The sequence below is a fragment of the Dendropsophus ebraccatus genome, chromosome 10 (assembly GCF_027789765.1).
Source record: "Dendropsophus ebraccatus isolate aDenEbr1 chromosome 10, aDenEbr1.pat, whole genome shotgun sequence".
Lineage (NCBI taxonomy): Eukaryota > Metazoa > Chordata > Amphibia > Anura > Hylidae > Dendropsophus > Dendropsophus ebraccatus.
Window position 1 is genome coordinate 78,785,621 of NC_091463.1, and position 14,062 is coordinate 78,799,682.

Sequence of the window (14,062 nt, forward strand, 5' to 3'; positions counted from 1 at the left end):
ACTCGCAGCGTTAATAACGCTGCGAGTCGGCTAGGTCCTGGCAGATCACTGTCAGTACATACACGCAGCGCTCTGAACGACCGCTGCGTGTATGTAATTCTGCCAGCCGCTTAACCCCTTCTGATGCCGCCCGCCTCCCGCTCCGCTCTGTATACATTACCTGTCCTCGCTCCACACTGATTGGCCAGGCGCGAGAGCAGGACGTCGGGACCCCGTGGAGCGAGGAGGTATGTATACAGAGGGGAGCGGGAGGCGGGCGGCATCAGAAGGGGTTAAGCGGCCAGCAGATTTACATACACGCAGCGGTCGTTCAGACTGCTGCGTGTATGTACTGACAGTGATCTGCCAGGACCTAGCCGACTCGCAGCGTTATTAACACTGCGAGTCGGTACGTGTGAAGGCAGCCTAAGGGGGTTATCTAGCGCTACAAAAACATGGCCACTTTTCCCCCTCTTGTCTCCAGTTTGGGTGGGGTTTTGAAACTCAGTTCCATTAAAGTAAATGGAGCCTAATTGCAAACCCCACCTGACCTGGAGACGAGAGGGGGGGGGGGGGAGTGGCCATGTTTTTTGTAGCCCTGGATAAGCCCTTTAAATACACTGTAGAAAAGGATAGACAAGTTTTCCATGACAACACAGCTGCATAATCAGTAGAGCAGCCTCAGGCTTTTGGCCTATGTTTTAGTGTATATCACGTGGCCTTTCATCAATTATATGTCAATTTAAAGTTTCACTATATAATTATTATTTTTATTTATTACATTATACACTGTTCTGATATATGAGATCCGGCTGTAGGGCCACATGATATCAGGACTGACACGCAAGCAACACTCCCCGTACACTGCGCCCTATTGACCGGCTAACGTGACGTATCCCAGCCCGACCCTTCTATTCTCTAATATGACGTCATGACGCCCCTCCTATGCCACATCGCAGACGCTTACGTTCGTTTTTTTTTTTTTTTCTACGACTCAACAAACTTTATTAACATACCCTCTCTTTAACACAGCGCTGTGATTGGTCTGCGGAGTGCCTGCGCGTCACCTGGTAAGGAGGAGGAGGCGAGGTAGCGTCACCAAACCGGAGCCATGAACCGGGAGAGCAGCTTCAGGGCCCGTAAGTAGTGGACGGGTGTTGGGGGTGGGTGGAGCCGGGTTACTATGGGAGACGGTGTAGTGAGCTGCCCTGCACATGGTGTGGCGTGTTGGAGGTAGAAGCCTAGGAGGGGGCTGTATGGTGAGGGGTAGTGACTGATATTAGGGGTACAGGTGGGGGTAGTGGTAATCCATGTGACCCTATCAGTATTATGTGGGGGCAGTGGTTGTCCTGACTGATCACCCCCTTTAAGTGTTAGTGCTGTATTGTCTGCCATACGGTGCTATCTCCTCCTGTTCTATTAACATCAGTTTTTTTCCCTAACCTGGGTCCCTCCAGCTGCTGCAGAACTACAACTCCCATCATGCCCTGGTAGGAGTGGTAGTTTTACGTCAGGTTGGGGAACACTGAATGGGGGGAGGGGCCGTCTGAACCCTGGGGGTCTTCATGATCTTCTGTGTATAGGCCCCTAGGGGTCTGTTCACATAGGTCCAGCAGAACGCTTTGCACCCATTGGCTTGGATAGGGCATGGCGTCAACTGAAATAAAAAAACATACTCAACCTTTTCTGATTTAGTACGACCATACGTATGCCAGGCCAGTGATTATATGTTCAGTTTTTCAGTGTTCTCCTGGAACAGTACATACACCACATAGTATACATTCTTTTGCCTGTGGGTGACGTGTGCAACTGTACAACGTTCCATTGATTTTGCGTGCAAACAAAAGGTGTGGGTGATACTTATGCAGAGCAGAACAGAGCTGGTTCTTACCTCCCCTGAGTTAAAAGAAAAGTCTGGTAAAAAATGTTATTATAGTACTTTATTGCCCCCCAAATGTTATACAAATCCCCAATATACACTTATTACAGGAAATGCTTATAAAGTGCTTTTTTCCCTGCACTTACTACTGCATCAAGGCTTCACTTCCTGGATAACATGGTGATGTCACTTCCTGGATAACATGGTGATGTCACTTCCCGGATAACATGGTGATGTCACTTCCCGGATAACATGGTGATGTCACGACCCAACTCCCAGACCTGTGCGGGCTGTGGCTGCTGGAGAGGATGATGGCAGAGGGACACTAAGGGGCACAGGGCACTGGAGGGACACTGAGCATCCCTCTGCCATCATCCTCTCCAGCAGCCACAGCCCACACAGCTCTGGGAGTCGGGTCGTGACATCACCATGTTATCCAGGAAGTGACGTCACCATGTTATCCAGGAAGTGACATCACCATGTTATCCAGGAAGTGACATCACCATGTTATCCAGGAAGTGACATCACCATGTTATCCAGGAAGTGACATCACCATGTTATCCAGGAAGTGACATCACCATGTTATCCAGGAAGTGACATCACCATGTTATCCAGGAAGTGAAGCCTTGATGCAGTAGTAAGTGCAGGGAAAAAAACACTTCATAAGTATTTCCCATAATAAGTGTATATTGGGGATTTGTATAACTTTTGGGGGACAATACTATACTTGAATAAAAAATTTTGCCGGATTTCTCCTTTAATGTTGGAGGCTCAGGAGACTGGAGGAGTCTGTGTAGTGTAGGGACCCTTCTGTATAAAGTGGCTTTCTTGATCAGCGGACCTCCAGCTGTTCTACAATTCCCATTATAGTTGGAGAGCCAGGCATGATGGGAATTGTAGTTCTGCAACAGCTGGAGGGCCTAGCTGACTTAGACCCTCACATTTACATGTATAGTAAATACACCAATGATGTAATACAGAGTAATCCATGTATTCAATGTCTGCACAAGTCATACCACCCTAATGTTTCTCCTGCATTCCTTGTTAGCTTCTGCATGAAGCCACCTCCAACTGTGTGTAATACAGAAGTCAGTCCCTGCTGCAGGCCTGGAGATCACTGAGATGTTTTCAGTGCAGGTCTCTAGATAGTCAGGCCAGGACTTGCATACATACTGTGCACATATGAAAGCAGCCCAAGGCTAAGTGCACAAGCAGCAGACTTGCTGTAGAGTTTGTAGTTCTATTCATGTGAATGGGGATATTTCAGATGAGAAGGACAGTTGGAAACATTTCCGCAACAAATCTTGCATGTGTGAATATGACCCTTGGGGCTCTATTATAAAGGCGGGGGATTGTCAGCCAAACAGACCATTAGGATTCGAGCTGATGAACACACATTTAGCCCATACACTGAGGACAGCTCTTTTACAGGACTGTATATGCAATGGTTACCGTATGTACTAGTTCACCCACATGTGTTTTCTTTAACAGCTTCAAAGAGGCGCCTTCGAGGCTCCAACCCCAATATGGCCACTCCACATCAGTTGTTTGATGACACAAGTGCCGCGCCTGGACCTCATGGCACAGAATACCCCAACCATGGCTCTCCAGCTCTGGGCATCCCTGCTCAAGCCTTTCTGTCAGAACCTATGTCCAACTTTGCCATGGCCTATGGAAGCAGCTTGGCCACTCAGGGAAAAGAGATGGTGGACAAAAATGTGAGCGCCGGGTATAGGAGGATACTTAAGAATGAATTTTGGTCTTTATTCTGCTGATGCTGAGAAATGACCATGGCGGTCTCTTGTCTTGTATGTGTGTAATAGGTCTTTTATATCTTGCAGATTGACAGAATCATCCCAGTAAACAAGCTCAAGTATTATTTTGCAGTGGACACAGTTTATGTTGGGAAAAAGATTGGGCTCCTCCTCTTCCCCTATATGCACCAGGTAAGCTTGTGAATCAGTAAGGAAATCTGACTCCTGTTCATCTAGAACAAAGGTGGATACTGACCATTAAAGGGGTAGAGCAGCGCTAAGAAATTATTCACAGAATAACACACATTACAAAGTTATACAACTTTGTAATGTATGTTATCTCTGTAAATCGCCCCCTTCCCGTGTCCCACCACCCCCGCCTGTGTACCCGGAAGTGTGGTACATTATACATACCTGATCCGTGTCGCGCATTTCCGCCATATCTTGCCATCTCTTCGGACGAACGGCCGAACCGCTCCGACCGTCCCTAGTGCCGGCCGCCTTTTGCAGCGTCATCAGATGCTCAGCCGCGATTGGCTGAGCATAACTGTGCTCAGCCAATCGCGGCTGAGCACAGTTATGACGCTGCAGAGGGGGGCCGGCATCGGGGACAGCGGCAGCGATTCGGCCGGCCTCCCGAAGATGACGTCTTGGCACAAGATGGCGGACGGGCGCGACACGGTTTAGGTATGTATAATGCACCACACTTCCGGGTACACGTGCGGGGGGGTGGGACACGGGAAGGGGGCGATTTACAGAGATAACATACATTACAAAGTTGTATAACTTTGTAATGTGTGTTATTCTGTGAATTATTTCTTAGCGCCGCACTACCCCTTTAATAAAAATTTTTGACAGACTTCTCCTTTAAAGTATTGTATTGGAACTGCAGTAGCCTGTATTCTATTTATGGCGCGTAAACTCATTGCGCAGCATTGGTTGGACGAGACCCCTCCTTCGGTATCGGAATTTGTGGGGAAGGTTAATTGGTTGATTGGCATGGAGAGATATGCGTATGAACAACGAAAAACATCCAAGAAATTTGAGAAACTCTGGGGAAAATGGTTGGCTATCCCTGAACTAGGGTCCACTGGCTCTCACACATAGGCTGGGAGGTGGGGTGGGCAGGGAAGAAGGACGATTTATGCTATCACTGCCTGTATCTTGTCTCCGCTGGCTGGTGGGAGGTGTGCAGGGCATGGCCCATTCAGGCTACTTGGTCGTGCTTTACATTTAATTGCCCTTGGTGAACATTTTTCAATTGCAGACCCACTCACGCGGTGGAAGGAGGTCGAGAACCGTGGACTGCAGACTTCTATGTATGCTCACAAGGACTGTGGAACTGACAGGACTGAGGAGTGGGGGGAGGGTTAGGGAGGGTAGGGGTCGGAGGGTATGCCCTCTGGGGAGTTTTTGTTTGTTAAAGAAAAAATGCATATATTTCAATAAAAATAATTTGGATAAAAAAAAAAAAAAAAAAAGTATTGTATTGCCCCCCAAAAGTTACGGAAAATGCACATAAAGTGCTTTTTTCCCTGCACTTACTACTGTATCAAGGCTTCACTTCCTGAATAACAGGGTGCTGTCACTTCCTGGATAACAGGGTGATGTCACGCCCCGACTCCCAGAGCTGTGCGGGCTGTGGCTGCTGGAGAGGATAATAGAAGGGGGACACTGAGGGACACAGGTCACTGGAGGGACACTGAGCATCCCTCTGCCATCATCCTCTCCAGCAGCCACAGCCCACACAGCTCTGGGAGTCGGGTCGTGACATCACCATGTTATCCAGGAAGTGACATCACCATGTTATCCAGAAAGTGAAGCCTTGATGCAGTAGTAAGTGCAGGGAAAAAAGCCCTTTATAAGCATTTCCTGTAATAAGTGTATATTGGTGATTTGTATAACTTTTGGGGGGCAATACAATACTTTAAAAAAAAAATTTGTCGACCTTCTCCTTTAACCTTTGGGAAAGTGTCCCTCAACCTGCGGCACTTAAGTTACTTCTACCATATCAGGGCAAGGATAGCCGCAGGGTTATAAACGCTGACCTATGGGAATGATTGCTATGGCTTATGTCTGTTAGCATCTTTTCCAATGATTTAATGGCCACTTCATATGACTTACTAACCAGTCACATGTTTCGGAAAAGTTACTGAAATATTCTACGTTGTATGTTTTAGGACTGGGAGGTCCGGTACCAGCAAGATATCCCTGTAGCTCCACGATTTGATGTCAATGCTCCGGACCTGTACATTCCAGGTAGGACAATATTTTTTTTTGCTATGCAAAATAAGTTATGTCTCATATAAGTCTTAATTATATCTTCTTCTTTTTTTTTATAAATAGTCATGGCTTTTATCACTTATATTCTGGTTGCTGGGCTGGCTCTGGGAACACAGAACAAGTGAGTATTGTGCGTCTTTGTTGTGAATTGTTCATAAATAGAGATAAGCAAACTTCAAGTCTGTCTGAATTCTCTGCATTTAAAGGGAACCTGTCACCCCCCGTGCCGGGGTGACAGGCTCCCGACCCCCGTTAGAGCCCCATATACTCACCTAATCCCGCCGGGTCCCGCTTCTGGAGGTGGTCGGGTGACGGAGATCTCAGCCGCTGCAGCCCGGCGCGCGCGCTGAGAGATGAGTCCAACACCCATAGAGAATGACGGAGCGCTGGACTCTCCTGTCATTCTCTATGGGTGTTGGACTCATCTCTCAGCGCGCGCGCCGGGCTGCAGCGGCTGAGATCTCCGTCACCTGACCACCTCCAGAAGCGGGACCCGGCGGGATTAGGTAAGTATATGGGGCTCTAACGGGGGGTCGGGAGCCTGTCACCCCGGCACGGGGGGTGACAGGTTCCCTTTAATTACCGGTTGGATACAGCCTTAGGCTATGTTCCCACACAGTATGTTTGCTCAGTATTTTGCAACCAAACCCCGGAGTGGATTGAAACCACAGAAAGGCTATGTTCACACACTGTTCAAATTTAGTGGATGGCCGCCATTTAATGGCAAATAATTTCCATTGTTTTAAAATAATGGCAATTATTTGTCGTAAATGGGGGCCATCCACTAAATTTCAACAGTGTGTGAACATAGCCTTTCTGTGGTTTCAATCAACTCCTGGTCTTGCTTGCTTGGTCTTGCTTGTGTGCAGAGATTTAGATGAATAAATGATAAGTTATCATAAAATTTTTCCTACAAAACTGAGTCTACTCAGCTCCTCTTGCAGATTAGACTACATTTCCATAACATATTTTCTTTAACGTTTCAGACACTGTCCTTTGTTTTCCAACCTGTAGTGTAACCTGATCTTAGTTTAATTTTTCTCCTGTTGGTGTATCCCTCCCAGTAATACATGCTGGCTGTGATGTGTTTGCATCAAGGATGCTGCTTCCTCCTCTACCTCTCTAATCCCCTCACCCCTTGTGCTGACAGATGCCAATGGTCAATATGGCCCCCCTTCCCCTACAGTCTTTCCTCTCTGTCTCTCTTGTATCTTCATCTCTCCAGAGCTTGTCTGTCATAAGCAGCAGGATAGCAGGCTATGTAATGGAGTTGCACAGACTCTACAGCAGGAAAATAGCAAAATATTTCTAATGAAATATATATGAAGTAAAAAAGGTGTCTATAGCCTTTAAAGTCAAGGAATATTTCACATAGTTTTTGAAAAATTAAGGGTTAAGGACCAGTGTACATTACTTTGCATTACAGTGCTAAATATGGATATGTGTTGTAATACCTTGGACTGTATATACCTCTGTGAAGTGATGATTACTGAAGCGTGACCGCCTTCATTGTATTTGACTTCTATTGTTCTTCATAAGGAGGGGGAGGGGGTTCTCACAGGCAGTGTTCATGTGAACACTTTATTTTTTTTCCTCATGGTAGATGACAAGCTGTGTAACCTCTGTCATTGTGGGGCTTTACACTTTGAACCAGATTTCTTGCTGTGATCACTCTTCACCACTAGATGTCATCCTAATTTAGGCTGCGTTCACACTACGTATATTTCAGTCAGTATATGTATATTTCAGTCAGTATTGCAACCAAAACCAGGAGTGGATTAAAAACACAGAAAGGATCTGTTCACACAATGTAAATTGAGTGGATGGCCGCCATATAACAGTAAATAACGGCCATTATTTCAATATAACAGCCGTTGTTCTAAAATAACAGCAAATATTTGCCATTAAATGGCGGCCATCCACTCAATTACACCATTGTGTGAACAGATCCTTTCTGCTGTGTTTTTAATCCACTCCTGGTTTTGGTTGCAATACTGACTGAAATATTCGTAGTGTGAACGCAGCCTTAGTAAGGATGCTGCTTGTATATGTTCTTGTAATGTGTCTGAATTCTAATCATGGCGTCTTAATGTTGTTTCCAATCCTCAGCTTTTCCCCGGAGATCTTGGGCATGCAGGCCAGCTCTGCTTTAGCCTGGCTCATAGTGGAAGTGTTTGCCGTCCTCCTCAGCCTCTACCTGGTGACTGTTAACACTGACCTCACCACGGTAGATCTTATTGCATTCTCTGGCTACAAATATGTGGGGTGAGTAGAAAGGCGATGGAGGATACCATATTCCGTTTTTGTTTGAAGTCCTGTACTGCATTATTCTGACTACCTTTTTAGTTTGCAAGGGCACTGCGTAATGCAAGGATGCGGAACCTTCAGCCCTCCAGCTGGGGCAAAACTACAATCCCCATCATGCCTGGACAGCCAAAGCTAAGGCTTTGGCTGTCCAGGCATGATGGGAATTGTAGTTTTGCAACAGCTGGAGGGCTGAATATTCCCCATCCCTGGCGTAATGCTTCATTTCCCCTGTGGTGGCACCACCTGGAAACTGGACACTTACTGTCAGGTTTCCTCCTTGCAGATTAGTCTTTGTGATTTGGATATTGTCATGAAATCCTTCTAACAATCATTTCTTTGCCTACACAGCAATTTTGGCAGCATCAGGGTTTGCGTGAGTGGATGTTGCCATGTTAAACTGTGTCCACATAGTGGGACATGGTGATCTTTGATCGTGTGACCCCTGTCACTGCTGAAATAGCCGTGTAGCCCGAGCCTCAATGATTATGGGGGTGGCAGTTCTATGTTTGTACCGACTACAAATTTGAATACTCATATTATGATCCTTTTCACTTCTATATTCTTATTCAGGATGATCTCAGGAGTTCTGTCGGGACTTCTCTTTGGGAAAACTGGCTACTACATTGTCCTAAGCTGGTGCTGCATCTCCATAGTGTTTTTCACGGTAAGTGCTGAATACGAGTGTAATATAATTGACACTATGGGGGAGATTTATCAAACATGGTGTAAAGTGAAACTGGCTCAGTTGCCCCTAGCAACCAATCAGATTCCACCTTTCATTTTCCAAAGAGTCTGTGAGGAATGAAAGGTGGAATCTGATTGGTTGCTAGGGGCAACTGAGCCAGTTTCACTTTACACCATGTTTGATAAATCTCCCCCTTATTGTATATACAGAGTATCCGCCATATACATCTGACAGGTGTTTGTTTTATTGTTGTTAGTTCTACATAGCTTCTACCAAAAGAGGCAGGACAATTGTCAGCACATGTGATCAGCCATATATGCCATCAATGTCTATTGTTAGGACACCTCTTTGTTCATTACCTTTATAAACTAATTAACTTTTACACATTGCCTACATGACAGCACCACATGGAGGATGTTACCTTTGACCTAACAGGACCTGATAGGTCAAAGGTAACATCCTCCATGTGGTGCTGTCACGATGGACTCATGAAAAGTGAATTATCAGTAAGTCATAATTCTGGCTTTTTTTCTGGCTTTTTAAGTATTTTTTGTTCTGTCTTCCCAGATTAGAACATTGCGGTTAAAGATCCTGTCAGAAGCGGCAGCAGAGGGTGTTCTGGTACGCGGTGCCAGGAACCAGCTGCGTATGTACTTGACTATGGCAATCGCTGCTGTGCAGCCCATCTTCATGTACTGGCTGACATACCACCTAGTGAGATGATTCCCCACCTGGTAAAGCATGTTCTGAAGACGGAGGTGCCATATTGGAACATCAGCCCTATGTCAGGATGGCGCCACTCCAACCTTCTTTAACTGTTTTTTTTTTTTTTTTTTTTTTTTTTTTTGTACTGTTTTCTGTGCATGGACCCGACTGGATATTATTTGTGTAGGGGTCCCTACTACTTCTCTTCATTCAGAAACATCTGCTAACCTGGGCAACTGGACAACAACGACTACTTGAGATGATAGTAGGACCCCCATAAATGCAGTCTGGGAAATCTTCATCTCCTGATGACCCCCATATATGAAGCACCCCCTTCTTTTTAGCAGCTACCTGTTGTCTTAAGTATCCATTAGATATGGCTACGCTTCTGTGTGCCAATGGAAGGGCCAATAAGTATTAGGAAACAGAAACAACAGAAAGCCTTTCTAGTTTACGCATTACATTTTACCACAAAGCCATTGATTGTAATATTTTGTTTGCAAACTCTATTTATGTCCTCGCTTTTACACACATCTGAAGTGTCTGTACAGTGTCCACACCCACAACTTCTAATGTATATGGCCCCACGAAGCGGCACACCATTGGACTCTGAAAACCTGCGCGTTTTGATTTTAGTAATGTTTAGGAAGTCACGGGACTCCGTACACTGCAGGACTTTGCCTTATTAACTATTTCAGCTATGGGTACACCAAGCTTTCCTTTTTTTTTATTAGTGGACACTATAGGCGTGATCCTGCTATGATACGATGCCGGGTCACTATAGTAGTGTCTGCATAGCACAGTAAAGAATTGTACACGTGTGACTATGAATCTTGTGTTGTCCAGGAGTGTAGGCTCCATAGTCTGATCCCATCTGTACATTAAATTAATACTTTTCCAGTGTCAAATTGACTTTTTTTTTTATTACTTCTGCCATTTATTCCACCCTTGTGGCTAGAGCGAGCACCTTGTATAGTAATGAGAGGATTTTTAGTAAGATACAGCACAGAAAGCTTGAATTTGTAGCACGATATCAGATTCTCTTTAATCAGCTACGTGTTGTTATCATGGCTCAATAAAACATGTCTGCTTTCTTCCAGAGACAGCACCACCCCTGTCCTCAGTTTGGGTGTGGGGTTTTCAGCTCATTTAACTCCATTGAAGTGAAGGAGCTGAACTGTAATACCACAAACAACCTGAGGGCAGGGGTGGTGCTGTTTTTGCAAGAAAGTACCTGTGCTTTTTCTAATCCTTGATTTACTCCTTTTAAAGCATGGTTTATGTGCATGAAATAATCCTAAGGGTCCATTTACATGGAAAAATTATCTGACAGAATATCTGCCAAAGATTTCAAGACAAAGCCAGGAATGGATTTTAAAAAAGGAAAAATTTCAGGCTTTCCTTTATGACCTGATCTCTGTTTATAGTCTGTTTCTGTCAGATAATCTTTCTGTGTAAATGGGCCTTAAGATTAGGTTCACATGTTTTTTTGGTCAGTCCTATTATTATCTATTAAAGGGTTTAACCAGGATTAGAAAAAGCACAAAAAAACAGCAGCTCCCCACCCCCCATCCTCAGCTTGTGTATGGTATTACAATTTGGCTCCATTCATTTCAATGCAACTGAGCTGCAAAATCCGCACACAAAGTAAGGACAGGAGAGGCGATGTTTCTGTAAGAAAGCAGCCATGTTTTTCTAAGCCTGGATAACCTCTTTGATTACCATTATTGGCTGCACATCCCTCCTGTCCTCCCTCGGATGTGTGGCTAATAACAATGCATTTAAAATGATCCTTTGTGAGGCCCGGCCACACAACTGATCAAGCTGATTTAGCTGATCTGCACTTGTTTGCCACCTCATGTAAGAGGGCCCGGAGGCTTCTCTGGTCTCCCGCCTGCCCTCTGTTCTGGCTCCGGTGATGACACACCACCATTGTGCTCGGCTGCAGCATATCATCAGGTAGGGACCACTCCTGACTTTTTATCACACAACTTACGTACTTGTAGATTTTACTGCAAATATTTAAGTCCTGAATTCAATTGCAAATTTTTACTTCTGCATTAAAGTGGAGAGAAAATCCTCATCAACTTTGCTGGTCCTGGATTCCATTATGGATTATCCATCCACAAATCTGAATGCATATCTGTACAGTGGATGTACCTGTATTTTATTTTTATTTTTTTTACACTATATTCACGTGAGCATTGCCTTCTAAGAGCTACATCTGTACTAGGCCGGTATAATCATTACAGAGTACGCATCTGTGTCAGCACTCCGGGGACCAACATGTAATGGGAGCCATGTATCAGGATTGTCTCAAAGGAAACATATCCTTGTTGTTAATAACCAGCTGGCATATGTAACGCCTTTACCTGCTCTTTAGAGACATCAGCACACGGCAGGGTTCAGGTTTGTTATATGAGGAGCTGTGGATACAGCCTCACAGGAATACTGCTCATCCCGAGTTAGAAGCAGCAGCGAGATACAGACACGACAAAGAAGCTCCTGGGAGGAGACGTGCTACCAGGTCTCTGCCCTTTAAATCACCATATACCTACCATCAGACGTGGTGTTGGCGATGCTGCTTCGCTAGTGTGTCCTGTTTGCTCTGGCCGTGTGTTATTAGGTCACTCGCTCATTTGAAGGAGCCACTGACCAGTGATCAGTGCATGATCCTACATTAGCTAAGTCCTATCACAGGGGTTATCTAGTGCTACAAAAACATGGCCACTCTTGTCCCCAGTCCAGGTGCGGTTTGCAATTATGCTCCATTCACTTCAATGGAGTTAAGAGTTAAAAAAAAAAAAAAAAAAAACTGCAGATGAGTGGTGCTGTCTCTGGTAGAAAGTGGACATTTTTTGTAGCACTGGATAACCCCTTTGAAGAATGCTTAGAATGTTCTTACAGCAATCTGAACTTCCATCGGCCTTCACCGTGAAAGGTATTCTTTCTAGGTATATGCGAATTCCGCTGCTCGTCCCCACGTGCTCCCGCGTTAATCTCCATCAGTCCCATAGACTCGCTAATATGGTCAGGAGAATTTCTACTGTACGCCTAAGGAATTGATATGACAATTCTTTAGATGGACAGTGGAATCTGCCTACGCATAGAACGGAGTCTATAGGAGCACGTAGGGACGAGCGGCGGAATCTGCGGAAAGTTATCCAAGTGATTTCCGTAGTGGGCATATACCCTAAGTCAGTGCTTCTCAATTCCAGTCCTCAGGCCTCACCAACAGGTCATGTTTTGAGGATTTCCTTAGTATTTCCCAGGTAATATAATTATAGTCAGTGCATCAGGTATTATCACAGGTGTTCTTTGTATGGGATATTCTCAAAACATGACCTGTTGGTGAGGCCTGAGGACTGGAATTTAGAAGCACTGCTTTAGAAGTTATTTCAAAGAATTTGTCTCCACCAACCTTGGCCAGACCAGTTTTTAAGTGTTAATGAGTGAAAAAATGCCCCCACCATGCTCCTCGTGCCTGCCTTTATGAAAAATCATATGCCAACTTCTTTATTTCTGTTCCAAATGCCACCATGCTCAGTGCCCTCTACAGCTCTGCACAACAGACAGTGACACATACAGAAAATGTAATGCATTTCCAGCACCAGGAGGCCCATCTGCTGTCCATCTAACTGTTATATATAATAGTTTTGCTGCGTCCACCTCTGTGAGTGCCCAGGTGGACGCACATGCTTAGGGTACTATTACAAGGAACGATAATCGGCCCTATCCAGACGATTATCGTTCTGTGTAATAAAGACAACGATCAGCCGATGATCGTTGTTATCGGCTGATCGTTGATACAGGTTCTGACCTATAATTGTCGGGTGCCGACGTGTAATAGCAGTGCGCGGCTATTAGCAAAGAAGAATACATTACCTATCCAGGCTGCAGGGCTCCTCTCGCTCTGTGCCTCTCTCCGTGTCCCGTGTGCTCCAGCTTCAGAGCGGCCTGTCTCAGCTGACAGGCTGCTCAGCCAATCACTGGGCAGGACCGCCGCGGGAGAAGCACAGAACAAGAGGAGCCCTGTAGCCTGCACAGGTAATGTATAAAGTTTAAACAAGGGCTGCAAGGACATCGGTAACAATGTCCCTGCAGCCCTTGTTTAACGATTATCGGGCCATGTAATAGGCCCAGTAAACGAGCGCCGATCAAGCAGATCGGCGCTCGTTTACATTTATTATCGGGAGATCCTACCTTTGTTCCATCACAGCTCCCAGTGTTATACCATCCTGTCTCTCATTTCCTACTTCCGAGACGGAATTGTGTCACCCATGGCAATTGTAACAATACTTCAGCAGCTGCACCAATTTTGGGGTGCATAAACTTTTTTTTATGTGTGTGCTTTTTTCCACTAAAAAACTACAAGGGTGTTTTGGAATAAAGTGATACATTAGTTACTGAATGCTGCCTCTCAGGCTAGGATGAGTTTTTTAAAACATATTTTGGCAAAAACCACGTGCC

The 14,062-nt window shown here is 45.2% G+C and overlaps 1 protein-coding gene across 1 annotated transcript; it reads left to right on the forward strand.

The window, feature by feature from the left end:
- The first annotated feature begins 997 nt into the window (after positions 1 to 997).
- Positions 998 to 10,500, forward strand: YIF1B (Yip1 interacting factor homolog B, membrane trafficking protein). Its single transcript, XM_069986797.1, has 8 exons — positions 998 to 1,118; positions 3,350 to 3,576; positions 3,700 to 3,804; positions 5,793 to 5,871; positions 5,959 to 6,016; positions 8,005 to 8,160; positions 8,773 to 8,866; positions 9,455 to 10,500. Exons 1-8 carry the CDS (start codon positions 1,091 to 1,093, stop codon positions 9,608 to 9,610), a joined length of 903 nt encoding a protein of 300 aa, XP_069842898.1. The 5' UTR covers positions 998 to 1,090; the 3' UTR covers positions 9,611 to 10,500.
- The last annotated feature ends 3,562 nt before the right edge of the window (positions 10,501 to 14,062 follow it).

Coding starts and splice junctions, on each gene's coding strand:
- YIF1B (XM_069986797.1), top strand. CDS start 1,091: ATGAACCGGGAGAGCAGCTTCAGGGCCC. Junction 3,577..3,699: donor AAGAGATGGTGGACAAAAAT/GTGAGCGCCGGG, acceptor TATATCTTGCAG/ATTGACAGAATCATCCCAGT. Junction 8,161..8,772: donor TCTGGCTACAAATATGTGGG/GTGAGTAGAAAG, acceptor ATTCTTATTCAG/GATGATCTCAGGAGTTCTGT.